The 27,529-nt window shown below is 44.1% G+C and overlaps 1 protein-coding gene across 1 annotated transcript in view; it reads left to right on the top strand.

Annotated features, from left to right (window-relative positions):
* The window catches only part of EXOC4 (exocyst complex component 4), a 290,233-nt gene that overhangs the window by 63,757 nt on the left and 198,947 nt on the right, over positions 1-27,529 (top strand). The window contains exons 8-9 of the mRNA XM_023918813.2: positions 19,253-19,398; positions 22,458-22,546. Of these exons, the coding sequence (XP_023774581.1) occupies positions 19,253-19,398; positions 22,458-22,546 (235 nt within the window). The remainder of the gene's footprint in view (positions 1-19,252; positions 19,399-22,457; positions 22,547-27,529) is intronic.

The following is a 27,529-nucleotide window of genomic DNA, read 5'->3' as shown; positions in this document are numbered from 1 at the left end:
TTTGAGGCACTTGTGAAATCCTCAGTTTAAAACCCTAATCCTCAATTTAAATCCCTCTGGGTTGGGAGAATTGGATTCAAGTGGAACTTTTTGCAGAGAAGTTGCTGCAGAGTTTAGGGGGCAGTTAGGGAAGGCAGGAGCCACCTTCTTGCTAATAAAATCCAAGACAGCTCAGTGACCCAACAGCTTAAGGACACAGAGTAAAGGAGATTTGTTACTGATTATTATTGAGAGAGAGCAAGTGGGGGTTTCTTTGTTTTGTTTCTTTGAAGAGAGCAAAAATGAGTAATAGGCACTTTCTACAAATATAACTTAAATACAAGATCTTAAAGGCAGTAGGACAGTGACAAAGGAAACACTTTCTCCACTTTTATCTTTACAAATGGAAATGTCTAAAATCCGTGATGGCTCTTCAGTCAGAGGAGGATGAAGGGGTATTATGTGGATGCATCTTGTTGTCATGATAATTCAAGAAGGGACCATTTTCTTATCCATCTGGAAGCTGGGTGGTGATAGATGTCAAATATTTGTCCTGGGTGGTAAAGTAAATATTTGCCATCTACCTGTCCCCATCAGTGAGCAAATCGCTTGCAAACAACACCATATTGCGAGGAGGAGGAGGAACAAAATGGCATAAAAATTCAAAGATGAAGCCACTGAATGAAGAGGAGACACTAAATAAACCTCAAAGTTAAATAAAAGTGAGGTGGATGGATTCCCTTGCGATGGAGAAAGCCAAATTACAGAGAGCATTATGCAAAGGTGGTGAGATGACAAACGTCAGAGGGAATCTGTGAAGCTGTTTGCAGACGAGGCATGGAAGACAGACTTGTTGTAGGAGGTGGAGGAACATGCCTTTATTTAAAGAATTCCTCTGTCTAGGGAGAGAAAAATTCAGAGTAAGAGGGGCCCACGTCCAGAGACAAAACCCCTGTGCTGTAGGGACTGGAGGGCGTAGGCAGGAATTCTGTCTGGGGACCGAGGAGTGGGAATGGAGTGGAATTTTTCCTGGTGTTTAATGGAATTGAGCTGTGTCAGGAAGTTCAGGCTGAATTTTAGGAAGATTTCTTCCCCCAGAGGTTGGTGGGTGCTGAAGAGGCTCCCCAGGGAATGGGCACCTTCCCAAGGCTGCTCCAGGAGCAGTGAATAACGCTCTCAGGGATGCACAGGCTGAGATTTTTGGGTGTTTGGACTGGATGATCCTGGTGGGTCCCTTCCCACTCAGGATATTCTGTGATTAAACATCCACAGGAACAGGCTGAGTATTAAATAATAAAATTAACAGAAAAGAAGGTAAAGCAAAAAACCCAAATTCCAAAGTCCTAAACAGGCAAAGAAAGTGAAATTCTTCATTGGCTGCTGCTTCTCACTCGTCCAGCCTTGCAATGATCTTGCTCTGGAGAGAAAGAAAAACACCAGACAGACAAACTTTGCTAAGGTTGGAGCTGGGTTTATTTGACACAAATAACTTGAAATGTAGAAATCAAGCCCTGGGAGAGCTGATAAACTGAAATATTTTTGAGAGGAGGCTGTAGGAGGGAAGTGAAGACGGCTGTTGCAGGTTTTGTGGATCAAATCTATTTGATGGATATTTAGACCCTTCTAAGGAAGACACCTGCAGAAGGCATCGTGGGTTTGTTGAATTGCACAAGATTTTGTGGGGTTTTTTTAAAAAAATCAACATTATGGGAAAGAGAAATGAATTCTTTGAAACCAGTCTGGAGTTGTGAGACTGTAGATGAGGAAACAACCCAGGAACTCTTCCCTTCTGATAATAAAAACACCCAGGCAGAGCTGGAGGCTTTAGAAAGAACTTTAAAATGAATTTAAGCTCCAAGGCACGATGTCAGAAGAGTTTTTTAGGAAGGAGGAGTCTGAAGTCACTGAGGAGCCAGGAAAAATCAGCAGCCTCTCCTTAAAGCCTCCAGCTGAGGATTGGAGAACAAGCAGAAATGTCTTATTTACATCTACAAAAGAGCCTGCAAATTATTTATGTAGTGGAAAAATTGGCTCTTGTGAGGTTTATGTATTTAATCACTCAGAGCACTTGAAAGGGATAAAGAACTTTGCAATGGGGTTATTTTGTTGCTTGCTGTTTTATTTCTTTTTTATTTTGTTTTTAATTGACCAAAAAAAAACTGACCAGGAGATTTAAACTAAGGTGGGAAATTATCATAATGGAAGGAAGAAAGGTTAATTCTGATTTGCTGATGAATCTTGTGGTGCTGATCAGGGCTTCAAAAAGGGCTGTGCACGGTGACAGCAAATTTTGATGCTTGCCACAAAATCTTCTGTGTTATTTGGGACAGAAAGGGAATGACAGATCTGTGAGATGTTTACATTAGTGTGGTGAGGGGGAAAATAAAATTATTTGTGGAGATTCCATGGTTCCAAAAGAGACAAAGGCAGGAAGGTGTCATTTTTAGGAGGCTCAGTGGCAGCTACTGTGAATGTGCAAAGTGTGATCCACACTGGGAGAGTGTAAAGGATGGCTATCCAAGGAAATTTTATGTTGTTTTATAGAAAGGAATGCTGGCAGCCTCACTGGAATTGTCTGGGCTCACCCTGAAGGATATTGCAGGACAGGAAGGGATTGGGATTGGGGCAAGGGGTTTGTGGCACATTCACTTTCTGCCCTGGCAGGAGAGGCTGGAGAAGCTGGGTTTGATTCCCTTAGGAAGAGAACAGATGAGGAGGAATGATAAAATAATGGGTGGGAAGTGGAAATTCCTGCTTCTTCCTGCTTCGAGACACAGAATTAGAGAATAATTTGGGTTAGAGGGGACCTTAAAGCCCATCCAGTGCCACCCCATCCACGGGCAGGGACACCTCCCACCATCCCAGGGTGCTCCAAGCCCCGTCCAGCCTGGCCTGGGACACTCCCAGGGATGGGACAGGGGACATCAGCACGGCTGGGGGACAGGGAATGGCTGGGGAAAAGCTTTTTGGGGCTGCAGTTGAATGGAGGAGCTGCTGCTGGAATCAAACTCCCTCTGCCAAGGTCTGTGCTCATGGAACCATGGAATTAAGGTTGGAAAAGAACTTGGAAGTCACCAAATCCAACCATCACCACTAAAACGAGCCCTTAAGTGTCACATCCACACGGTTTTTGGACATTTCCAGGGATGGTGACTCCATCATTTCCTCATCATTTACTGTCTCTGTATGGGTTTAAAATTTACAACTAGAAATGGACTGGAGGAGGTTTCAGGCATGAAACACATCCCAAAAATCTGAGTTTCACACATGTTGTTATGGGCAGATTTACAGGTGAAGTGAATGAAACTCCTCATCTGCTCCGCCTGACAAATGCCAGATTTGAGGAGACAAATCAAATCCGTGTGGTTTAAATGCTTCTCTGTGGGTTTTGTTTCCTCTTGCAGAGAATTTTATTATGGGCTGTCGTCCTCCTCTCCCTCCTTGTAGTACAAGAAATGAAGTCAGGTCTGAGGGAATCAAAATTAGCTGAAAAGTTGGACAATTCTGAAGAAAATATTATGAAACCTAGTGATTATTTTAGTGCTCTTTTATATATTTATATTTATATTTATATTTATATTTATATTTATATTTATATTTATATTTATATTTATATTTATATTTATATTTTTTCTGCTTCTATCTCTATTTCTATTTATATATATATGTGTGTGTATATGTGTGTTTATATATATAGATAAAAAAAAACATGTAACAGTGTATTTATCATTATGTGGTCCTTTCCAACTCAGAATATTCTGGGATTATTGCATTATCTGAAAAAATGATATGAAATCCACAGTGCAGTGGTGCCCAAGGAAGGTTTAGGTTGGGTTTCAGGAAAAATTCCTTTGTGGAAAGGATTTCAAAGTCCTGGCACAGCTGCCCAAGGCAGTGGTGGAGTCTCCATCCCTGGAAGTGCCCAAAACCAGCTTTGATGTTGGGGTTTAAATGGTGATGGCTGATAGTTGGATTTGATGATCTGGAAGGTTTTTTCCAGCCTAAATGATTCCAGGATTCTGTGATCAAGGATTTAGGAAAAAAAACCTGAGGTGGAGGGAGGCCTTTGGCTTCACATCTATCAAGAGAGCTGGAGAGGGGAATGTAATTGTGTTTTCCAGGATGTGATCCTGTAGGAAGTGCTGAGTTGAAGCCTGGCCAGGGAGACTGGAACATTCCCTGTTTTCCCATCTATCCCAGTGGAGAGTGTGTGTAAGCAGGGAGTGATCTGGGGATGTTTATTGTGGCTGTGTATCCCCCTTAAAAGCTTCCAAGCATCTCTCAGACAGGACAACATTCCTTGGAGGATGGACTGGGTGATCTCCTGGGATCCATTTTCCTGGGATTCCTGGAAAATCTCTGGGATTTTCACTCACAGGGATGGGTGAAACAGCAGAGAGCCAATGCAGCAGCTCAGGGGTGTCAGAGCTGTGTAACTTCTCCTGTGTGATTCAGTTCCAAAGGCTGCCCCGCAGGTTGGGATTGGGAAGAACGTGGCAATTAAACGTGGAATTAACGGGAGGGGGAAGGGACGTGTTGCATTTAACTTCACACTCGTGATTTAAGTGCCAGAATTAAAATCATCAGCTCCCTGTGTGGTCTCCTTATTTGTAAGAACTCAAGTGACATTACAATTGGATTAAAATGAGCTTTTGGTTGAAGGGCCGATATTAAAATCAAGGGAGGCTGAAGGAGGAGGGGAGGGGGTGTTTTCCCTGCAAACTCCCCGTTGGCAGAGGAGAATTGTGTGTTTTTATATGGATGTGCACCCATCCTCCTCCTCTTAAAAGCTTTACCCTGACTCCAGCCATGCCCCAGCATCCTACTTGCCTTGATTTATCAATTATTTACACTTGGGCTGTAATGCATTTAAACTTTAGGAAAATAAAGGTGGATATTAGTGCTGCATTTCTGACTGATAGGATCGGGGGAGCTGCAGCAGACTAATGGAAGGGAATAAAGGGAGCACTTGGGAGCTGCTGGCTCATCCTTGACAGTGATTTGTGTGTCTGCAGGATTTCGAGTGCTCAGAGTGTTTAAAATGTGCCTGTTGCCTTTCCTTTGTCTGGCTGCAACCTGTGGGCCTGGATTTATTATTTGCTTTTTGCCCTTCCTTGGATCCTTCTCGATGCCATTTTTATTTGAATCTCAGTGATATTAATAAATGGACTCTGGATCTTTTGGATTCCTGGGCCTGGAGCTTTGTTCCACCCTGTGTGGTCTCTCCTAAACCTCCTCCTTTTATCTCTTGTAAATAAAAGTGACAAATCTCCCTGCCCTCTTGTCCAGCTGAGTAATGGAACTTTTTCCATCCTTCTCTTCTCTCTCAACTTCCATGAACTGTTGCTGTGGGGTTTTTTTAACTGATTTTTTTTTTTTTATAATTTATTTTATTTGAAATAATTCTGTTTGCTGGAAGCTGTTCCTGCTGGGAGGGGAAGGGAGAGCTCCTAACTAACAGCTTTTTTTAATCCATGGGAAGGGATTGGTGTCACACACCAATAAATAGGTGACTCTCCTCGCTGCCAACGTTACTAGATTGCAGGAGACAGTAAATTCACAGACTCCCTCGTGAGTCACAAATGTCTTAAAAAACCTCACAAGTAATTATCTGAAATGGAGACAAGCTAATGTAGGTTTGTCTCTTCTAATTCTTGTTCATGGTTAGAAGCCATGTAGTAATTAGCTTTTTTTTTACTAAAGTTATATTTATATGTGCTAAATGTGCCGTGACATAACTGGACATGCAAACTGATGTACTGACAGTCCTCTTGATGTTTTTTGAGTTACAAGGGATGCAAGAAGGTTTTTTTTTTTAAATAATTTTGATAGCTTGAAGTGATGGGTGATGTCTGTGCAGCGTCCTGAATAAATAAAATTCAGGATAATAAATAAATGTGCTTTGAACCTCTGAAATTTCGGAGCAGGAGAGAGTTGGTGCAGGGGGGGAGTGGCTGAACCTCGAACCTCAAAGGACAGAATTTGCCGTGGTAGTGGCAGCTTTTCTTCTGGACAAGCAGCACTTGAGTGGTTGGAGAACTGGCAGAGTGCAGGAATGGATGCTCAGCCATCTGCTTTATCCTGGCTCCACCCTGTGGCATTCCCCTGCCAGTGGCACGCACATTCCAAGGAATTCTGCATCAACCTGGAGCTGGTTAACACCTGGTTGAGGTGTTAAACACATGCACACAGTGTTCTCCTGCTCCTGTCCCAGGCAGGGTCGGTTTTGTTTGGGATTATCCATTTCTGTCCCTGTCTTTGTCGTTCAGTACCAAGAAAATGAATATTCAGGGATTTTGGAACCTGAATTCAAGTACTCAGCCTTCTGGCCAGATTAGCTGCTGACATGATACATTTTACCTCTTTTCCTTCAATTTTCAAACCAAATCAGTCCCCAGTTCTCTCATGCAATTGCAGTTCAAGCCGAGAATATCATCATTAAAAACTGTCTGTGTGGCCCAGGGATGAGGTGGAGTTTCAGCAGGAAGGAGCAGGCTCTGGGATGCCTGTTGGGGACAGTCTGAGTGGGACAGTCTGAATTCACACCCCAAACAACAGCAGAGGTGTTCTGCTGTGAAAGGCAGATGGAGATATCAGGATGCTGTTCAGGAGAGGCTCTTCCTGAACAGCAGCAGCAGCACCAATACTTTGTTTAAATCCTATAAAAACACAAATTGGAGGGTTTTTTTTGTTTGAGGCTTTTAGCTTTAAAGTGGATTCCTGTTGCTACTGCATTTACACTTCTTTACATTTTGGCAATCTGAAGAGCTGTTTTTACTAAGGGGAACAATGACATGCGTGATTGGGTCGGGTATTGGAAGGCACGGAGTGATTCCAGCAGCACTTACACTCTTCTGGGTAAACAGAAGGGATGGGTGCAGGTCTGGCTGGAGCAGTTTTATCTAAAATGATGTGAACATTTGCCAAAGCCAGCGTGTTCTAGCAGGGCACAGAGTGTTCTCGGGGCTGGGGAGTGCTGTGGAAATTAAGTGGAGGATTCAGGGCTTTCCAGCTGGAGGCTCAGGTGGGGCAGCCTCAGCTTCTCTGGGGAACCTGTGGAGGCTTCCCCACCCTCCCAGCCAGGAATTCCTTCCCCAGATCCCATCCATCCCTGCCCTCTGGCAGTGGGAAGCCATTCCCTGTGTCCTGTCCCTCCAGGCCTTGTCCCCAGTCCCTCTCCAGCTCTCCTGGAGCCCCTCCAGGCCCTGGAATGTGCTGGAAGCTCTCCTGGATCCTTCTCCCCTCCAGGTGAGCACCCCCAGCTCTTCCTTCTCAGTTCCAGTTTCATTCTGATAATCAATTGGCTTTTTTAGCTGCCATTAATAGAGGAGGAAAGATAATCTTTACCTGGGAATTGAAAGCCTCTTGCTTCTCCCTGCCCACTCCTCGTCCCTATGTAGGAATTAATTTCATTGTTCCTACTCCATTCCTTTAAAGGAGTCAGAAGTGTCTTGAAGGTCACATTCCTCCTTGAAACTAATGATGGTGTTTTTCCTAATCCCATTACAAGGCCCCTGGTATCATTAGATGGAGCTGGTAGTGTTGAGCTTCATTTGATAAGCTGATGAAAGGGGGAGGAAAAGGCTCCCTGATGCAGAAAGGCATTCAGGGATCTGCTGGCATGGAACATGTTCACAAACATTATAATCTGCTTAACGCTGGCATTTTGGTGCTGCACCTTTAGAGAGCAGCATAAAAGGCAGAAGGGAGCAATCCTGATGGATGCTTTAAAAGCTGGAATGCCTCGTGCACAGCAGCTGTAAACAGCTGGAAATTTTTATTTGGTTTTTTTTTTCCCCCCCAAGCCTGAGAATGGGAATCTTGTCTGTGCTGTGAGCTCCCCCCTCTGGCATCACAGTATTTGGAATAGCGTCAAAGGCCCCGAAGCCTTACAGAAATAGGTATTTCTGGAACGAGCTCAGGGGCACTTTCCTTGTTAAAATGTGATTTTAAACCTTCAAAACCAGAGTGCTGCCGGCACTGCTACAACTTCCACCCATTTGGGAAGGGGATGAATACAAAGCCATGGGTATTGTAGGTTTGACAAAGAGGTTCTGTAGCTCTGCTCTCATTTCAAAGACGTCAGTGGCCTTAAAGCTGGGCTTGAAATGGTGGCTGCTGGGTTGGTGTCAAAGGGGAATGTGCCCTTTCATCAACTCTTGGTGGCACTGGGCTCGTTCGTACAGAAACCTCCATTTCTGCCCTGGAATTTTGCTGTTCTTTTGTAGGAACTCTTCATGCCGCTAATTTTTGGGGCTGTGTCTCTCTTTTAGGTGCTCTGCCTCCGGGCCACAGTTGTGAGTTCAGATGTGGTTGGATCTTGGAGGGTTTGGTCAATTAGAAAATGCCAGCGTGGGTTTCAAAGGGGTCAGGAAAGCATTCGGGGTTGGTCTGGGGCTTGTTAAGGGGGGATGGTGGGTGCCAGGGTCTTAAATCTGAAAAAGGGTCTGAAAGCCAATTCTGACAGGCAGGGGATGAAATAGGAATTGTTGAATTTACAAAATGAAGGATTTTTATAAAAGCAGCGTCACAGCCCTTCCTGTGACATCTGTCTAAAAGCCTTTTACAGATAATGAGGCAACAACCCCGAGATTAACTATAGAAGATTTAATCTTTTTCCTCCTTCATACCATTTTGTAAATCGCTTTTTGGGTGATGTCTCCTGCTACAGCAGCAGATTACGAAGAGGTGGGTGGAAGTTTCCTTGGGTGGAAGTTTCCCTGCTCATCCTCCTTTTTTCGAGTCGCTCTGATGATGTTTTCAATTGATCTGGAGGAAGATGAAGCAACTGGTGGCTCTGTAGTTCTCTCACTCACTTTAATTAACTTTCATTGTTCTTACACCATTTCTTTTTCACTATTTCCTTTCTATTTACCCTCTTTTCTCACTACTTGCTGTTCCAAGGCAAAACTCTCTGCTCCTCAAATCCCTTTCTCAGGTGCAGCCACCCTTCCCTCAGATTAGCATTTGAATAAAATACTAATTTTACAATATTTTGGCATAAAGCATCCTCGATGGATCCCACAGCTGTGTGTGGCTGCTGGACAGCCCTGCAGGGAAGGGCAGGATGCCCACACTGATAACAAAATCCACATTTCCCTGCCAGTGAGCTGAAATCAGAGACTGGAATTCTGGTTTAAAAAGGGCTGGGACTCCTGTCTGAGCGCCATATTCAGTTTTTATATTGGTTCTAGCAGCTCTGGAGGTTATAAATGTGTAAATCCAGTAAATTACCAGCACGAGGGAGGGAGCCCAGGGCTTGAACTCCTCACTGGGAGCGTGGTGGGTGGCTCGGGGTTGGAGCTGAGGAGCAAGCAAGCAAGCACTCTGGCTGCTCTCAGGAGTGTCTGGCACCAAGGCACGGTGCAGACACACTAAATTTCCTCCTGCTGGAGAAGTTTGTGTACTTTTGACTGGTGCTAATTGATGGGCTGTGCCCTGGAGGGGCATAAATCTCCGCGAGTCAGATTTATGAGGACCCTTATGTTTGTTTGGCAGCGTGAGGCTTGTTCCAGGGATAAATGGAGCGAGCAGGGAGAGCTGACACGCTGAAAAATGTGAGATCCTATTTCTCCCCTGGAATCCTGCACTTCCAGAGCCATAAAACTTGAATTCCTGGCGTTTGGGGCGAGCAGCTCAGAGCTGGGGAGCCGAGGACTGGGAGATGTGCAGGTGTTTCCTGAGGGAAGGATCCCCAGGTATTTTTGTTCCCGTGTGCTGGAGGGATATCACATGTTTTTTGTCAAGTGCCTGATTAAGTTTGACATTTGAAAATAGAACTTCACGCCGAAATAAGTACTGTACTTGTGAGTATTTAATTAAGATGTTTAGTTCCTGTCAAGGTTGGTAGTTTCTCTTTGCTGTTAAGGGCGATACGTCTTCAACTGCTGAAATTTCAGAAACCTGTACTTAACCTTTACTCGTCATTCCATTTACATAGAAATCTGATTAACAACTTTTAAAGTTCAGAAGCTGCGACTAAATGCAATTAAAGCCCTTGTGGAGTCTGTTATTAAGAGCTGGCATTTAATGAAGACTGAGGGCACACTACTCTTACCATCCACACTGCAGCAGGATGTCTTCAGCAATTAGTTGAAGGCACAGAATACACAAAGTGTGCTGTATTACCCAGCACTGAACATGGTTGGTATTTAAGTAACATGCTGCCTTTTTTTTTTTTTTTTTTTTTTTTTAATTTTTGCCCCTGTCTTTGCTGGATTTTCTGTGGTTGTTTGAGCTGCTCATCTTAGGTGGGTTCAGCACAGCCCTGGTTTTGCTGTGCTTTAGAATTCTTCCCTGAAAGGTGGATGTGTGGCAGGCACTAAACACGAGTGGAGGAACCCCCTTTTGTTGTGATTTAGAAGTGTTTAGCTTTACTTCAGTTATGAGTATAAATTTCTAGCTGTATTCTTCCCCACCTCCAAATCATGCAGAGCCACTGGAGCTTGGCTAAATTATAATTGCAGGGCAGAAATCTGCACTCGATTATCTGTTCAACTCTTACACTCCTCCTTGACCTTTTTGTGTGCTTCATGAACAAAAGGAAGTCCAGTCAAACTCAGGGGGATTTAACCCTAAAGGGAAATGCTTTATTTTGTGTCATCTACGAAGCAGGTGGAAATTGCACCTTTCTGATCAAGTTCCTTGTTTTGGTGCATTTTAGGGTGCATTTGGCTCATAACTGGATCAGATTTATTTCATCAACTATCACTCATATCAGAAGGACCATGTGCTAAGGAGATACCTGGACTAGAATTGTAGAATCATGGAATGGTTTGGGTTAAAAATCATCTCATTTCAACCCCTGCCCAGGGCAGGGACATCTCCCATTATCCCAGGCTGCTCCATGCCCATCCAGCCTGGCCTTGGACACTTCCAGGGATCTGGGGGCAGCCACAGCTTCTCTGGGAATTCTATTCCAGCCCCTTCCCAACCTCCCAGACAGGAATTTCTTCCTAATATCCCATCAAAATCTCCTCTCCTCATGTGTGAATGTATGTGCAGACATAATACGTAAAAACACACACATATGCACACAAAGATGTTTTTATTTGGTCGTCACAGTCATAGCAATTACAAGCCACCACCCCGAAGCTGACTGTGTTCAGTTGTCAAAAATTCCAAAAGGATTTATTTTTCTTTATTTGTTTTGTGTTTTGTTTGGATGCCAAGAGCCTGATACCAAAATGAGGAAGTGGCCTTGTTACTCGGATCCTTTCCGCCGCTGTAATCTGTGTTTGCAGAACAGCTGAGGTGCCTGGAGAAAAATAAACGCTGTCCATTTGTTTTATGACCCAGTTAGTCAAATTGACTATCGGTAGCTTAAATAAATTTGTCACCAGTGTTTGTTTGTCTTTTATTAAAATATATAAATAAACCAGCAGAGCTACTGGGAAAGATAGCGGGGGGGAAATGATAGCTCAGATGTTGTTCCCATTTATAAAGACCAGGTTGGACAGGGCTTGGAGCAGCCTGGGATGGTGGAAATGTCCCTGGCATGGCAGGGAAATGGAATGGGATGAGCTCTAAGGTCTCTTCCCACCCAAAACCATTCCAGGATTCAACACAGCTCATTTGGCTTGAAACTGCAGCATGAAAATGAAATCCCTTCTAACTTTTCCCCAATATTAACTCATGGGCCAGGCTGAAAATCCTGGCAGCTCTTGGTGCCCACAAACAGCCTCAAGTTTCCCTTTCTCGCTGCACTGGGAGGTTCCTGGGGCTCCCAGAGTCACCAGCCCCCATTTATTCCCCGTGTCTGGACAGCCCCAGTTTGTCACTTGTTCTGCTCTCATCATCCTCATGGAGGATTTTAATAAATCTCACATTTCAGTGGTACAAGTTGTGCTCTGGTTATTAAAAACCACAGCAAGACAGAACCTGAAAGTCCACTTGAAAGGTACAAGAACCCAGATATTAAAAATATCCACTAAAAAGCCATTTTTTAAGGATTTAACCTCAATTTAAATCCTTGGACTGGGCACTTGTTACTGAGCCAGGGTCCCTTTCCTGGGAGCTGTGGGAGCTGCTGTGGCAGTTTGGGTGAAAGTTGTGCTTTTCCAGTAATTCTGAGATTTATTCCTTCCCTTCCTCCCTCCCTGGAGGGAGATGAAAGTTCCCAGGTCTGCACTAATTCACAGTTAGGACTGATAATGAGGGGAGCACTGATAGCATTATCTGCAGACTTCAGGAGGGATTTTTTTACTCTTCCCCAAAAACAAAAGGAATTCTTCTTGTACAGGAATGGAACTGGGAGGTGCTTTGAAAGAATTAATTCTGGAAGGGATTTTATTATTATTACGTTTCAGTTAAATAAATTGGAGGAGCAACAAGAAGATCAGATAAAGCAGGTTGAGCAGTATTACAGGTGTTCACAGCCCCTAAAAATTTAAGTTTTGTTCTTTCAGACTTCCCCCTTTGGTGTGTTTGCCAGGTGTGTGCTCAGCCCATGTTCTCCGTGTGATAAAACTGACACAGGAAGCTCAGAGCTCTTAGAATTCAATTAACTGTTCCTCTTTTTTTATTGAAATGCCACAATTCCTGCAGCATTTTAATTATCAAGACTTTTGATACAGAAAATTACTGGGTAATTAGCTACAGACTGCTGCCTCACCGAGCTTTTCTTGCCTGGTTCTGGCACTTTGTGAACAGTTCTTTGGTCTCTAGAGCTTGGAATCACAGGATAGTTTGGGTTGGAAAGGATCTGAAAGATCCATCCCCAGTTCAGTCCTTGGGAATGATGCCTCTTTTCCACATTTACAATAAGTGCATGTCACAGCAGTTCATCCAGCATGAATTCCCAGCTTTTTTTTCCTGTCAGGATTCACTTGCAGTTGCTTTCCTTGCTCCTGGAATCACCTGTGGCTGGGTATCAGCATCTCTCAGGAGCCTGGTGCCTTCCCTCAGCGCTGCTCCCACTGAACCCCGGGATGCTGGATAACTGGAATCTGCTGTTGTGTTTTTAACCAGCTTTCCTCACTGAAATCCCATTAGGAAATCTCAGCTGCTGATTCCTCCTGCTTGGTCCAACTGGAATGTAATTCCAAAGCTTTCCCAGGAGGAGCCCACGGTGTTCCCATCCCTGTCCAGGGCACCAAAGCATTAAACTGAAAATAAATTTTGCTCTCAGTGGCTGGTGTTGGACACCAAAATGCCAGAGACATCCTCAGATACCCTGGGGGTCATTTCTGTGAGGTTTTCCCTCTTGGCTCCCCTCAGAGCCTTCAGTTGGAGTTTCATTCCCAGTGGGTGCCAAGGACAGGCCTGGGTGAGGAGTTCCCACTGGCACAAAGCCATTCCCAAACACAAACCTTGGCAGCTGCTGGTTTTATTTCCCATTTTATTTCCTGGAAATGGTCCCTGGAGCTTGAGTGGTGATGGTTCCTTGGTGCAGGAGCCTCAGAGCTGGCACTGGGCAGCTTTAAGCTGAAGGAAGACAGAGTTAGATGGGATTTTGGGAAGGGATTCCTGGCTAGGAGGGTGGGTACACTCTGGAATGGAATTCCCAGAGAAGCTGTGGCTGCCCCTGGATCCCTGGAAGTGGATCCCAGCCAGGGATCATGGAAGGTGTCCACCATGGAGGGTGGGATGAGATTGAGCTTTAAGGTCCCTTCCAACCCAAAAATTGTTCTGTGAGTGGTGCAGCAGCTTTGTCAAGATCCCACACAGAGAACACAGAGCTCTTGTTGTCTCCTCCCCTGATCCCTGGCTAAGACAAGCTATGGCATTTTCTGGAATTAATTCCTGTTCGACAGAGGGCCTGTGCTTTGGGAAGGCATCCAGTCCTGACTGGGGGAAAGAGGAGTCAGTGACAGCAAATTGGAACCTTTGCTATCCCTGGTTAATTATGCTCTGGAATTTTGTGCCTAACCCTTCATCACACACAGCTTCAACATTCCAGCCTCTGGATTCTTAACAAAAATCCAGCAGGGAAGGTGTTTCCCCAGCTCTGTTTCCTCGTGCTGGCTGCTACAGTCACCCCTGAGCCTGCTCCTCTCTCAGCTGACGAGGCTGAGCTGGTGCTGGCCTCGTGTGATGCTGGAATTCCTGTTTGCCAGACTTTTAATCATTTCCAGGCTGCTCTCGTGCACCTTTCACCTCTTTTCCCTGATTTCTTGGTTTGTCACGCCAGGGTTTGATTTGGCATTCCAGATGTGAGATCAAAGCTCTGCTTTTTACAGACATTTCCAGTGAACTGATTAATACCCATCCCCTTTAATATCCCCAAATTTTCCAGAGTCAACTTTACACAACTATCCCATAGATCAAGATTCCTTTATTTTCTGTACAGGTAGAAATTTTCCTCTGCTGACATTGAAATCCTTACAGTACATTGATTATATTTATGAAAACAGGAATGAAAAGCACTAACAGGAGATGTGATTTTCTGTGTTCACTTTATTACTTGCCATTTTTCTCCCCAAACATTATAATTTATAAACCTTCTCTAGTAATTTTCCATAGGAATGCGAGCCAGGAAAAGCTCAGGTCCATTCAAATCTGGAAAGGGCTTGAAGCAACATTTAAAGAATTTAAATTTAATCCACATTTAAAGAATCAAGGGATGGTTTGGGTTGGAAGAGACCTTAAAGATCATCCACTTCTAACCTCAACACCTTCCACCATCCCTGGTTGCTCCAAGCCCCATCCAGTCTGGCCTTGAGCACTTCCAGGGATCCAGGGGTAGCCTCAGCTTCTCTGGGAAAAATCCTTTCTTGTGTGCTTTCATTGATTCAGCTTCTAATTACTGTTGTTTTAAAAATGAAGATGGGTTGATTTGAGACTGAGAAGGTTTCCATCCAACAGAAGAAAAGGAGGCTATAATCTGGTATTTCTTTTGGAATATAGATGATAAAAAGAAGAATTATGATTTCTGGGAGCTTGTAAAATCCAGTATCAGTGATTTTCTCATTTCTAGTTGAGCATTGTCCTGCACCTTCCTGGATTTCTTTGTTGATTTCTGGTGTTTTGGGTTTTGTCACATCCTTGGTAGACATAAATCTTTATCTCTTTCTGTTTATTTAAAGCTAAATTTGTTATCATCATAAGAATACTTTAACCAGGACTTTTCCATCTTCTGGAAATCCCTGTTGCTGGACATGAATTCTATTATTCTGCCTTAATTCTTTTTTAATAGAATCCTCTATCATCTGTTCTGTGATATTGTCCCTGATCAATATGAGGTGGAGAGGCCAGTAATTACCTGGGCTTCTCATTCACCCTTGGAAAATTCAGAGTGTGTTGGTTTTCCTTGGATTTTCTGGACCCTCCCAAGTATAGGAAGGATGATGAAAATCAGGGCTCACGGTGTGGAGTTTGAAACTGGTTTGGTGATGGAGCAGTGTCCACACTGCAGTTCCATCTGAATTCAGGGTATGTGATGGTGTGAAATACCAATTAAAGCTTTTAATTTATAGATCAGAACTTATTCAGAGCTCAGCCCTCCTATCTAAAACTTCACAAAAGCTATGAAAAACAAATAAATTTATCTGTCACTCTGGCCAGGTGTGTTTTAGAACCCATACTTTGTTCGGGTCAATCTTGGGCATGATAAGGCATAAAAACCTATCCAGCTTTTCCTGGGACTCAGCCAAGGAAGGAAAATGTGGATGTGGAGTGTCCCAGGAGCAGATTTGTCCTTGTGCCAGTGCTGCAGTCCAGAAGGACAGAGCAGGGCATCACCAGCTCAACGTGACGGCCAGGCCACACACACTGCCCTGACCTTTTGGAATTTGACAATTTAATTACAGCCCCAAATCCATAAAAATGGCTTTTTTAATAAACCACTTTATATTAATTTTCATTCCCAAAGAGCAGTGGGATGCAGGGTGCTTTGTTCTCCTGCATTTATGGACAGCTTTGTTTGTTTGAGGGATGTAAACACAGCCCAGGGACGGCAGGATTCAACCACGGAGCACAAAGTCAAAGTCCTTGTTCCAGATGAATGGGATGCTGCAAACTTTACAGTCCCTCATAAATCTTGCTGTGCAGCCACGTGATTAATGTCTAACGAGGTTTTTGATTGATGCCTCAGCTACTCCTAATCAGGTGTGGGACCAAATCAGGAAATCCCTTACGTGGCTCCTTCAGGAAAGCTCCTTTCGCTTACACGGGCAGGAAGGGCCTGGTTTTTTGTGGCTTTTTAGAGGATATTTTTAATATCTGGGTCCTTGTACCTTTCAAGTGGACTTTCAGGTTCTGTCTTGCTGTGGTTTTTAATAACCAGAGCACAACGTGTACCACTGAAATGTGAGATTTATTAAAATCCTCCATGAGGATGATGAGAGCAGAACAAGTGACAAACTGGGGCTGTCCAGACACGGGGAATAAATGGGGGCTGGTGACTCTGGGAGCCCCAGGAACCTCCCAGTGCAGCAAGAAAGGGAAACTTGAGGCTGTTTGTGGGCACCAAGAGCTGCCAGGATTTTCAGCCTGGCCCATGAGTTAATATTGGGGAAAAGTTAGAAGGGATTTCATTTTCATGCTGCAGTTTCAAGCCAAATGAGCTGTGTTGAATCCTGGAATGGTTTTGGGTGGGAAGAGACCTTAGAGCTCATCCCAAGGCAGGGACACCTCCCACCATCCCAGGCTGTTCCCAGCCCTGTCCAGCCTGGTCTTGGACATTCCAGGGATATGGGGCAGCCACAGCTGCTCTGGGAATTCCAGCCCAGCCAGGAATTCCTTCCCCAGATCCCATCCATCCCTGCCCTCTGGCAGTGGGAAGCCATTCCCTGCGTCCTGTCCCTCCAGGCCTTGTCCCCAGTCCCTCTCCAGCTCTCCTGGAGCCCCTTTAGGTCCTGGCAGGGGCTCTGAGGTTCCTGGGATCCTCTCTCTGGAGATCACTCCTGTCACTGCTCAGTCACATTTCCAGTTAATTGCTTCATCCCAAAGAATTTGTGGAACTGTTGAATTCAGGGCACTGGAGGAGAGCTTTGATCTGCCTGGCCCACTTTCTGCTAGCCTTGACTTTTTTAACTGAAAAATGAACTCCCAATTCCTGTTTCCCTGTTTTCATCTTCTCAGAGGTCTCCACATCTCTGGAAGTGTCCCAGGCAAGGATGGACTGGGCTTGGAGCACCTTGGGAGAATGGAAGGTCCCTGCCCATGGCAGGGGTGGCCCTGGATGGGCTTTAAGATCCCTCCCAATCCAAACCATTCTGGAATCTGATGAATTTTGAGGATAATTATCAAAATCAGCTTTACATCTTCTGGCTTTTTCAGAGCCTTGAATCCAACCATCCTCCCCTGCCTATCTAGTAAATAGTTTAATCAAGTAAATTAATGATAAATTAACATTTTTCTCTAATTTTTCTGATTTTTGGCATTTTCTGAATATCTTAGAGTGAACTCATCTCTTGGTTCTCTGTTTCATCTGTTACTCACAGGGATAATTCATTCTGCTCCCAACCCAAACCTCTCCTGGCTTACTGTAATCCTGGATTTCACACTTAATATTCCCCACTCCTGGATATAATGTGACACCAGAATCGTGGAATCCATCATAAATAGGTTTCATCCATAATGGAAGAACAAATTGCTTAATGTTTTTCTTCTTTTTTTTTTTTTTTTTCAACTTCATTAAATTTGAGGGTTTAATTAGATTTTTGTGGCGATTTTGAGGTTGTTAATTTAAGTGGAGAAGATGAAATGCAAATAGGTGAACACAAACAGGTTTGGTAAATTAGTGGCAAAAATTAACACAGTGATTATTTTTACCAATGAACATGAATTTTCAAAGCCTGTGCTCAGGTAAAGTTTTAATTGAGATGGTTTAGGAATCAGATTTTCTATGTGTTATATTATTATTTTTTTCCCAAGCCATCCCAAATTGTTTCTAATTAGGAGCACGATTCCATTTGCCTGGATATTTATTCCTGTGTAATTTGTTTCAACTTAGGCAGCACAGGAGTGATGAATTCTTTTCATTACCTCCAACTCTCTTTGATGGGCTTTGACTGGCTAATTATTCACATGGAACACATTCCCAACAGCCTCTGAGGAGGTAAAAATTCCTGAAAATAAACAGACTTCTGAAATACACTGACAAAAGTTCATTTTTTGAGGGCTTCTATTTCATCTTCAGACACAAGGAAATTCAAATGGAATCACCTGGAGTCTGGTTTTACTTCTGCACATTAAATAATATCAAATATTGGGCTGCAGAGGTTACACAGGGGGGACCCTCGTGTCACAAAGGGAGCCCCCAGCCCCTCCTGGAGTGATTTGGGATTGGAAAATCAATCCTAAACTCCGCTGGCAGCTGCGGGAATTCATATTTTTGATGATGAAAGAAGCATGTTTGTGTTGGGAGGTATTAAAGAACAATTTTTGCAGCTTTCCAGGGTATTTCCCATCACATGTGGCTCCCAGCACACACATGGATGTTTCCTATTTCTCCATATAAATGCATTGGAAATATTTAAGCACATAAATGCATTTATAAACCAAGGGATTTTAATTGCAGTGCTCACTGTTGCAAACCTTTGTTTTTAAGAACATTAATTATATTTTATAATTAAATATAAAATATTTTAAATATTTTTATAGAATGTAGATTATACATGAAATATCTATTTATAGTAATATACTATAATAGAATAGAATAGAATAGAACAGAATAGAATAGAATAGAATAGAATAGAATAGAATATACTAATGATATGATATGATATAATATGATATGATGTGATATGATATAAGATGTTAAATAAATCTAGATATATAAATATATAAATATATAATATATAATATATAATATATAATATATATATAAAATATGTATAATATAAATATATATGTATATATATAATATTTTATATATTATAAATTATTAGATTTCTAATCACTGGATAAAGCTCCCCCACCCTCTCACTGTGGCTGCCATGGACGGAATCACTTTTGGGAATTTTTTGCAGGTTCCTTTTGGGACCATCAGGGACTTGGAGCAGATTGATTTGGTCCAAAACCCCATCCCTGGGAGTGTCCAGGGCCTTGGACAGGACTTGGAGCAGCCTGGTACTCATGACAAGGGGTGGGACTGCATGATTTTGAAGGTCCTTCCCAACCCAAACCTTTCTAAGGAATATAAAATAAGTTTTTACCAAACTAGAGCCAGTCCTCAGGATGTCATTTCTTTAATCTAAAGCCGCGTTTCCATCAAGTAGAATTTTTGTGAGTTTCATCTGTTTTCCTGCCCAGAACCTAAAAATCCCAGGCATTGCAGGGACATTCTGACATGTTTTAGCCCAGCTGCTGAGCTCTCTCCTTCCCCCAGATGCTGCTGACGGAGTACCTGGACATGAAGAACACGCGCACGGCCTCGGAGCCCTCGGCCCAGCTCAGCTACGCCAGCTCCGGCCGCGAATTCGCCGCCTTCTTCGCCAAGAAGAAACCCCAGAGACCCAAAAACCCTCTCTTCAAGTAAGTGCAGGGGTTTGTAAAGCTGTGCCTAAGCTGCCTTTGGTCCCCGAGTGCTGCTGGTAATCGCAGTTTCACAGTGTGAGAGGTGTGGAAGTGCCGCGATGGGGATTTAATGCCCGGAGCTGAAGATGTGTTACAGATTCTGGGTTTTAGAGCTGAGCTCTTCCCAGGGCTCATTCCAGGACTGGGAATCCCATTACTGGAGCTGCTGCAGAGCATGGAGCGATCCATTCTGCCTCTCTTTGTCCACGGTAAATTCAGGACCTGTTAGAGGGAGTGATAAAGAGCACTGGACAAAGGGAATTAAGATAACTGTGTAATTACTGCATGGACTAAGCACTTAATCCTGTCACTAACTCCTTTAATTCAGCAGTCAGGCTGCAAAGAATTAAGTGGTTGGGAGCAGAGTGTAAGAGAGAGGAGGGTGAGAGAGGCTGGGTGGCCAAGGGAAGGATTTGGGAGAGCAGATTTGTGCAGCAGTGAGGAGTTGCTGAGCAGCGCTGGTGGGAGAGGAGATTCACACCTGGATTTGGAGGAGCTGTGCTGGAATTTTCTTCTCTTCCACCTTCTACCTGTGCTGGCCATCCTCTTGGGCCTCTTGAGAATTTTGGAGAGGACCTAAAAGTGCTGTTTTGGCAGACGTGCTCCCAGTAGATGTCCTCTCATAATACCTGAGATCCCAGTTAGAAATCCAAGTCTTCCACGTTCTTTGCTCTCCCAGGATGAGCTCTCCTGTAACCTCCTGTTATTAGAGGTTAAGTGTTGCCTCCTTCCCCTGTCAACCCATAATTATTACCCCTCACCCTATTTTTAACCCCCTCCCCATGGCTGTTTTGGGTGAAGAATTCCACTTGGAATTTTCTCTGACCTGCAGAGGGATATTGGAGCGAAACAGGGCTGCTCATCCCGTGTCTGTTCCCGGGTGTAGAAGGACCCAAGTCTGGGGTTTGAGGACAAAGTTTGGGATTGCAGTTTGAGGAATGAGGCTGCTCTGTCTCACCTGGAGCAGGGCAGGGTTTGTCAGCAGAGAGGAGGTGGCAGTAATGGTTTAGAGGAAGGTGAATCACCTCGTGGGAGCAGCATCTCTCACCACTCCTGGCGCTGTCACCGAGCGGTGCCGTCCCCGCAGTGACAGCAGCACTTACTGGGATCTCTCATTTGCTTATCTGGCTGCTGTCAGCTGTCACCCTATCTATGGAAATCTCCCTTGAAATGGAATTTCTCAGCCCACTGAGGTTTGTACATGTTTGATGGAGTGTTATTCTTGTCTCCCCTCCCATCTTCGGCGTTTTCCGTGCCAGGCTCTTTTCCCTGCCTTTCCATTAGCCCTGTCCAGATTGAGGAGCTTTCCTCTTGTCACCACAAATCTACATTTCCTTCCTCAGCAGCCTCTTAGGGCAGGGCTCCACCTCGTGTTTTGCTCACAGGTGTTGGTGCTGTGTCCTCTGGTAGCTGTGAGCTCATTTAATTAATATTAAATATTAAGCTAATTTACTTAATATTAAATATTTCTGCTAAGTTGTGTCTTCAGGGAATAGAGGGAAGTTGTGTCCTGCTCTCTGGAAATCAGGAGCTGGTATTTAGAAGAAACTTGGAATCCTTATTTCCTTTAAAATCGTGTGGTAGTTTGGCATTTAGGAAAAAAGTAGAAATAATATATATTATATAATACATAATATATAATATATTTTATCTAATATCTAATATATATAATATATTATATATAACATATAATATGTATTATATTATATTATATTAATAATTTTTAAAAATTCCTTATTTAGTTGCAATATTGGCTTGAAAAAGAAAGCTTCAGATGAAGGGTAATTTGGGAATTTGGATAATTTATGCCATCATAAACCTGGGTTTCTTCTCTTCCCAAAAGAAGCCAAGGGCATGTTCAGGTTGCCAGCTCAGATTTCCAAGGTGGAAATCGGGAAATAAGACAGGAGTGAGTTGTACAAGCAAGAGCTGAATATCCAATAAATCAGTCCCAGACTTGGCTGTAATTCTGTGTGATACAAAAATATTTTGAAAGCTTTGTGGGAAGGGAGTTACTGGGATAGAGGAGTTAAGTGGGAACAGGAATGTGGGGAAGAGCAGCTCCAGGAGGTGGCAGAGGAAGGGAAATAGGGGAGAAAAACTGGATGGTTCTGGAAAAGAAGGGATGAGATGTGGGTTTGGTGCCTGGAAAGGCCTGTGGGATAATGCTATTGTTATTGTCTCACTGGGGCCAGAAGGGAGCATGTGGGGAACACAGAGCCAAGAATTTACAGCTCATTTAATTAAAATCCGAAGGGTTTGTTGTGTTTTGGTAAATTGTTATTAGTTCAGTCGCAATAACATCAACACTCGCAGTCCAAATTAGAGCAGAAAAGCCTCATTAATAGTAATAATCTTAACACTAGTGCCCAGGAAAGCTGTGAAATGCTTTCTCCTGTCTCTGGTGGGATGCTCATGTTTGCAGGGTCCCTCTGGGCAGCACTGGGGCTGATTCCATCTTTCTAAACCATGGAACTGGGGAGGGAATGAGGAATGTTACAGCAAACCATCAACACCTTGAGCTCTTCCTGTGACAGACGTTTCCTTTCCAGGTCTGGAGTCCACTGGGGCTGTTTGAAGGTGCTTTGTGCCCAACACGAGCTCCCTTCTCCCTGGTCCCCAGAGCCCATCCAGGCACTCCCAGGGTTGGGTTTTTTGGGGAAGTGCCTGCCTGGAGCTCAGGCAGGTCAGACATGAAGCCCTTGGCCATGGGACACTTGTGGTGACAGGGACATTGAGCTGTCCTGAGTCACTGAGCTGGCAGATCAGGGCCCAGTTTGAGGCCTTTTACTGTTCTCAAAAATCCTGTTGATGGGGCAGAAATAGTTGGGAAATATTTGGATTGGTCCTCGTTGATCATTAGAACCATACAATAAATAATAATTGATTTGTCCCCAATTTCCAGGAGAATAATACATTTACATTTTGTATTACCAAGAGCTGAGTGGTGCTCACAAGAAGAATGCTTCCAGGGCTGATTTAGTGCCTGGATTGACCGGATTCCTTTGAATTTCCAGGTTTGAATCCTCATCCCATGCCATCAGCATGAGTGCCTACCTGCGGGAGCAGAGGAGGGAGCTGTACAGCAGGAGTGGGGAGCTGCAAGGTATGGAAAGGGATCCTGGGGCAGTTGGATAATTCCCTTCTGCTGGAGCTGGAATATCCTGTCCAGCCTCTGGCAGGTATTGATCTCTGCTCTCAGTCTCTCCAGGTTTTAAGCTCTTGTTTATTATGAGGTTGTGAAAGGTTTCTCTTTATTCTCTCAGCATTTTCAGCTGGAGGTCGAGGTCTTAAAAAATACTCATAAAACAATGGGTGAAATACAAACAACCTCACCTTGAGCACTGGGTTTGGGTATTGGAGCTACCTTGGATTTTTAACTGCAATTTATTTCCTCACTGTGATACTTTCATTGCTTTGGGGGCTGAGCTGAGCTCAAATTTGAAGCTGGATGGACTAAAGTGACCAATTCTTTGTGTTTTGTACACTTGAGGAGCTGCAGAGTGTTGGCAGATGGTGAATCGGGGGACTTGGGCTGCTTTTGCTGATTTATATTGCCCATGGCAAGTGGTTTGTATGCCCAGGGAAGTGTTTCCTGCTCCAGGCATGGCATCATTTCACTTGTTTTTCCTGAGTGATCCACCAGTGCTTGGGTTTGGCAGCAGAATCAAGAGAATATCCTAAGATTGCCATGATAATGTACAGCAGGACTAAATTCTTTTGTGTCATCTATTCCAATTTCTTCCTGGGCTAATCATAACAAGAAAATAATTTATGCTCTTCAACTATTACCAGATGACCAGGGGCAGAATTTTTCCCAGAAATTCCCGTCCATGATAATTTTCAGCTGGCTTTTAATTGAGTATGTTTTATAATTTGCAAGAGAATTTTTGGATGCCTTTGTGTTCCCTTCCTCCTTTCATAACCTGTCCCCAGCGACAACTCAAACCCACAAGGCTGTGAAAAAAAGCCTTGAGGGGCAGAGATTGCTCTTGTTTTATTCACTTGGGTGACTGCAGAGGTGATCTGAGCATTGATGATCAGGGCTGTTAATGGTTCTGTGGTGAATTCTGAGATCCTTTTGGGTGAACTGAGGAGGAAGAACCTGAGCTCAGGACGTGCTGAGGGTGACAGCTGCCCACCCCCTGATCCCACAGCACGTGGGAGTGAAGGGAAGGGGAGATACCTGTCACCTAAACTGGGATCTCACCTTTTACACCCTTGGGAGGTGTAGAGCTCACAGCTTTCTGCCTTTTGGGGTTCAGGTTTTCACCTTTAGAAGTGTCACATGTCCAGCATCGGCTGGGAAATGTCCCCCAGGTCAGTGGGATGTGGTTAAAGTGTTTCATCCCATTATCAGGTTTTATTCCAGGAGGATTTAAGTAGTTAATTCTCCATAATTATGAGCTCTCTGTTACAAACTGTGTGGGACAAATGTGGGCTCAAAGCCAAGAATTTTGTGGCTGTTGAAAATTTTGAGCTTTTTGGGGCCATCAGGGAGCCTGCAGGACTTGCTCCAGAATTTCCTGTCCCTTTGGGATGAGTCCTGTTGCCTTCTGTCATTCCTGGTTGTCCACATGGCTTCAAAAGCAAGCAGAGAACGGAATTGATGCTCTCCAGATCCGTGTCCTCCACCAGGTGCCTTGTGGCTGAGATTTGGGGATTTTTGTGGTTATTGCCCTGAGTTTGGAGCTCATTCAGAGCCAGATTTCATGGAAGAGTGATTCCTTAGGGATACAAAATAAATCCTGGGGCAGCATTTGGGATGAGCAGGCCACTGGGAGCACCTCCAGGAGAGGAGGATGCAGCAGAGCTGCTCAGGCTGCCCAGGGAGCACGGGGTGGGGAAGAACAAAGCCCAGGATGTGCCAGAGAAATAAAGGACAAAACAGGAATTAGTGTGGAGAGGGCCAAGACCCCGCTGCCCTTTGCAGCTCAGTTGGAAGAGCCTGGACGTGATGCAATAGGTGACAAAAAGTCAGTGTGGGGAGGCAGTGGGGACAATAGATGAGATGACTTTGCTGAGATCCTTTGCAGTTGAACCATCAAGAATAAGTTTCCCTTTGAACTTCACGTTAAAAATGCAGTAACCTCTGTCTCTATTATGAGCTGCTGTTCCCTTTTAGGTTGCTCATTAATCTTCTTGAATCCCAGACCACAGCAAGATCTGCATTTGGATTTTTTTTTTATATATATATATATATATATTTATTTTTTTTATTATTTTTTTATCCCTTTTAAAGAGAAATACAGTTTAATTGTTCAATCAGGTTAGTGGAAAGCAGACATGTGACACTCTGTCTTCTGTGAACACTGCACAGTTTCTGTTCCCAACAGCCTTATCCACAGGGATGATTTTTCAGTGGCAGCAGGGGGAGGGTGACTTGTTAGGGAATCTTTTTTCCTGAAAAGATCTTCAAAGAAACATATGCATGAAAAGAAAGGAATTTATAAAAGTTTAGCTCACGCTAACTTTTTTGAAATAAGAATTTAATTTAAATAGCCTTAAAAATGTGTGAAGATCAGAGTGATGCTTTGTCATTAACCCCTTTGATTTGGACTGAAATAGTGCAGAGCATGAGGCTCACATTATCCCTCAGTGGGGGAAAGGGACCTGCTGCAAGTGATTTAGAGCTGGAATTCTTCTGCCTCATTCCACTGAAATTGCAGGAGAAAGACTTTGGCCAGGTGTTTTTCCCTTGAAGTTGGCCACACAAGTTCTCTGACAACTGTCATTAAAAACAAGGTGGGGGCAAGTACAGAAGTGAAATATTTCCTTCTGGACTGGTACAGTCTGGGGAGAGCTGGGAATGTTCCCCTGGAGAGGAGAAGGATCCAGGGAGAGCTTCCAGCACATTCCAGGGCCTGGAGGGGCTCCAGGAGAGCTGGAGAGGGACTGGGGACAAGGCCTGGAGGGACAGGACACAGGGAATGGCTTCCACTGCCAGAGGGCAGGGATGGATGGGATCTGGGGAAGGAATTCCTGGCTGGAATGGAATTCCCAGAGCAGCTGTGGCTGCCCCTGGATCCCTGGAATGTCCAAGGCCAGGCTATACATTGGGGTTTGGAGCAGCCTGGGATTGGTGGGAGGTGGCAGGGGTGGCACTGGCTGGGATTTGAGGTCCCTTCCCACCCAAAGCATTCCATGATTCTCCGAATGACACGGAATACCAGCTGCCACTTCATCACTTGTCCCTCTTCTGCTTTTTGCACATCGTTTCCTGAACAGATTTCTGTTCAAAGGGAGATATTTTGGAATTGTACGCTCTGTTTAGGCTGGGTTTGGTTGGCAATCCCAAGCAGGTGCCGCTCTGTGAGTCACAGCCAGCTCAGCTCTGCCCTGTCCTGCAGCTGGGCTGGGGCTGGCCATGGAATGGGAAGTGCTCCGGAGCTCCCGTGGTTCCCGAGGATGTGAGTGGATTCCACACCTGCTCAACACCCCCAAAATTTGAGGCTTGTTTTTTCTTTCCCCCTGGAAACTCAGAGCATTTCTGCAGCAATTCACCTCCTCCATGGCTTTGTGGAGCAGGATTTTATAGGGAATGTGGGATGGATTGTCCAGGGAAGGATGATGGGAGCAGGAGTAGGATCAGAATTGCAGAGTCAACGCTCAGTCCCATGTTCCATCCCACTGATTTTTATTGATTATTGAAGGTATTGATTTATAGACAAACAGTGGCTGCTCTGCCACTCAGGAGGATGCTCCATGTGCTGTTCCTTGAGGAATCACTCCTACAAATACTTGTGCTCCATTGAATGATAGAAAATATTCTTGGATTGTTGTCATGCCTTTGTTTTTTTTCCTTTTAATTTCTTCTGGGGTTTTAATGAAAATTTTTGTCTCTAATCCTCATGCTTTGGCAACTTGTGGATGAGTTTGTGCTCTGCTGGCACTGGAATTTGGGACAGGGCTTGTTGTACAAAGAAAGGAGGAAAAAAATCACCTGACTTCACAGAGAAAGTCTTTAATAGAACAAAGGATGAAATTTGTGCCCCAGAGCTGAATCCTCCCAACTACTGGATACATTTTGTGTGCTGAACTGAAACAGCAAAGATTCAATACTTTGTGAAGTTATTTAGGCAGTTTCTGTCCAGAGCATTCCAGAGGTGCAGTGCCACTTCTTCCTACTTGAAAAAAAAAAAAAAAAATTGGATAAGTTCCCCTTGGTTCTGTTTGAAGGAACGGGAGGGGAATTGAATGAGATGATTTTTAAGCAAACCATTCTGGGACTCTGAAGTTTCAGTTTTTCACAGGTGATTTTAAATACCCAGAACTTTTCTGTAGGTATTTCACTCTTGGTGGGAGTGGTAAGAGTATTATATCAATTTATTTATATGCTAAAAATGGAATGCAAGAGGCTCTTGTGGATTTTAAATATGCAACACTCAAATATCTAAAAGCTGCCCAGTAGTTTAGCTGGAAGTGGAGAGCATTTCCACACCTTGGAATATCCAAGGCCAGGCTGGAGCACCCTGGGACAGTGGGAGGTGTCCCTGCCCATGGCAGGGGTGGCACTGGATAATTTCAAGGTCCTTTCCAATCCCAACCAGTCTGGGATTTTAGGAACCTTCCAGGTTGCTCACCTCTGGCAAAGGATGGCAGATGTGGCAATAAAACAAAGCTCTGGTATAACAACACAGTAAATTATAGTGGGTCATTTTTAGAAACTCCAGGGATTCTTTTTCTTTGCTGGCTGGGTGATAAATGAAAAGCCTTAAATATGTCTCTGACACAAGTCTAAATTTGGGAAGTGGATTTGTGTTACTCCCCAGTCTGCTGCTCATCCATTCCCCACCCAAGCCCAAAAAATTCCTTACCATAAGGTTTTAAGTAATTAAAGAAAACCAACGAGAAACTCTGCTAATTAAGATTTTGACGCCAAGAAATAGCAGCAGAGGCACGCTTGATCTGATATGACAAGGGCACGATGTAAGGCCAGGTCCAGGGAAAATGCAGTTATTTGTAGGTGCCTTGTTCCATTTGGATTCACCCAAGGGCTGCCGGAGGGAGCCAGCTGTGCTCAGCAGTGACAGAAACCGATGCTGACATTTGGGATAATGAAAATTCGGTTCAGCACCTCGGCGAGACG

The sequence above is a fragment of the Cyanistes caeruleus genome, chromosome 4, assembly GCF_971803275.1.
Source record: "Cyanistes caeruleus chromosome 4, bCyaCae1.hap1.1, whole genome shotgun sequence".
NCBI lineage: Eukaryota > Metazoa > Chordata > Aves > Passeriformes > Paridae > Cyanistes > Cyanistes caeruleus.
Note: the sequence above shows the minus strand (reverse complement) of the source record. Positions and strands in the feature narration are given on the sequence as shown.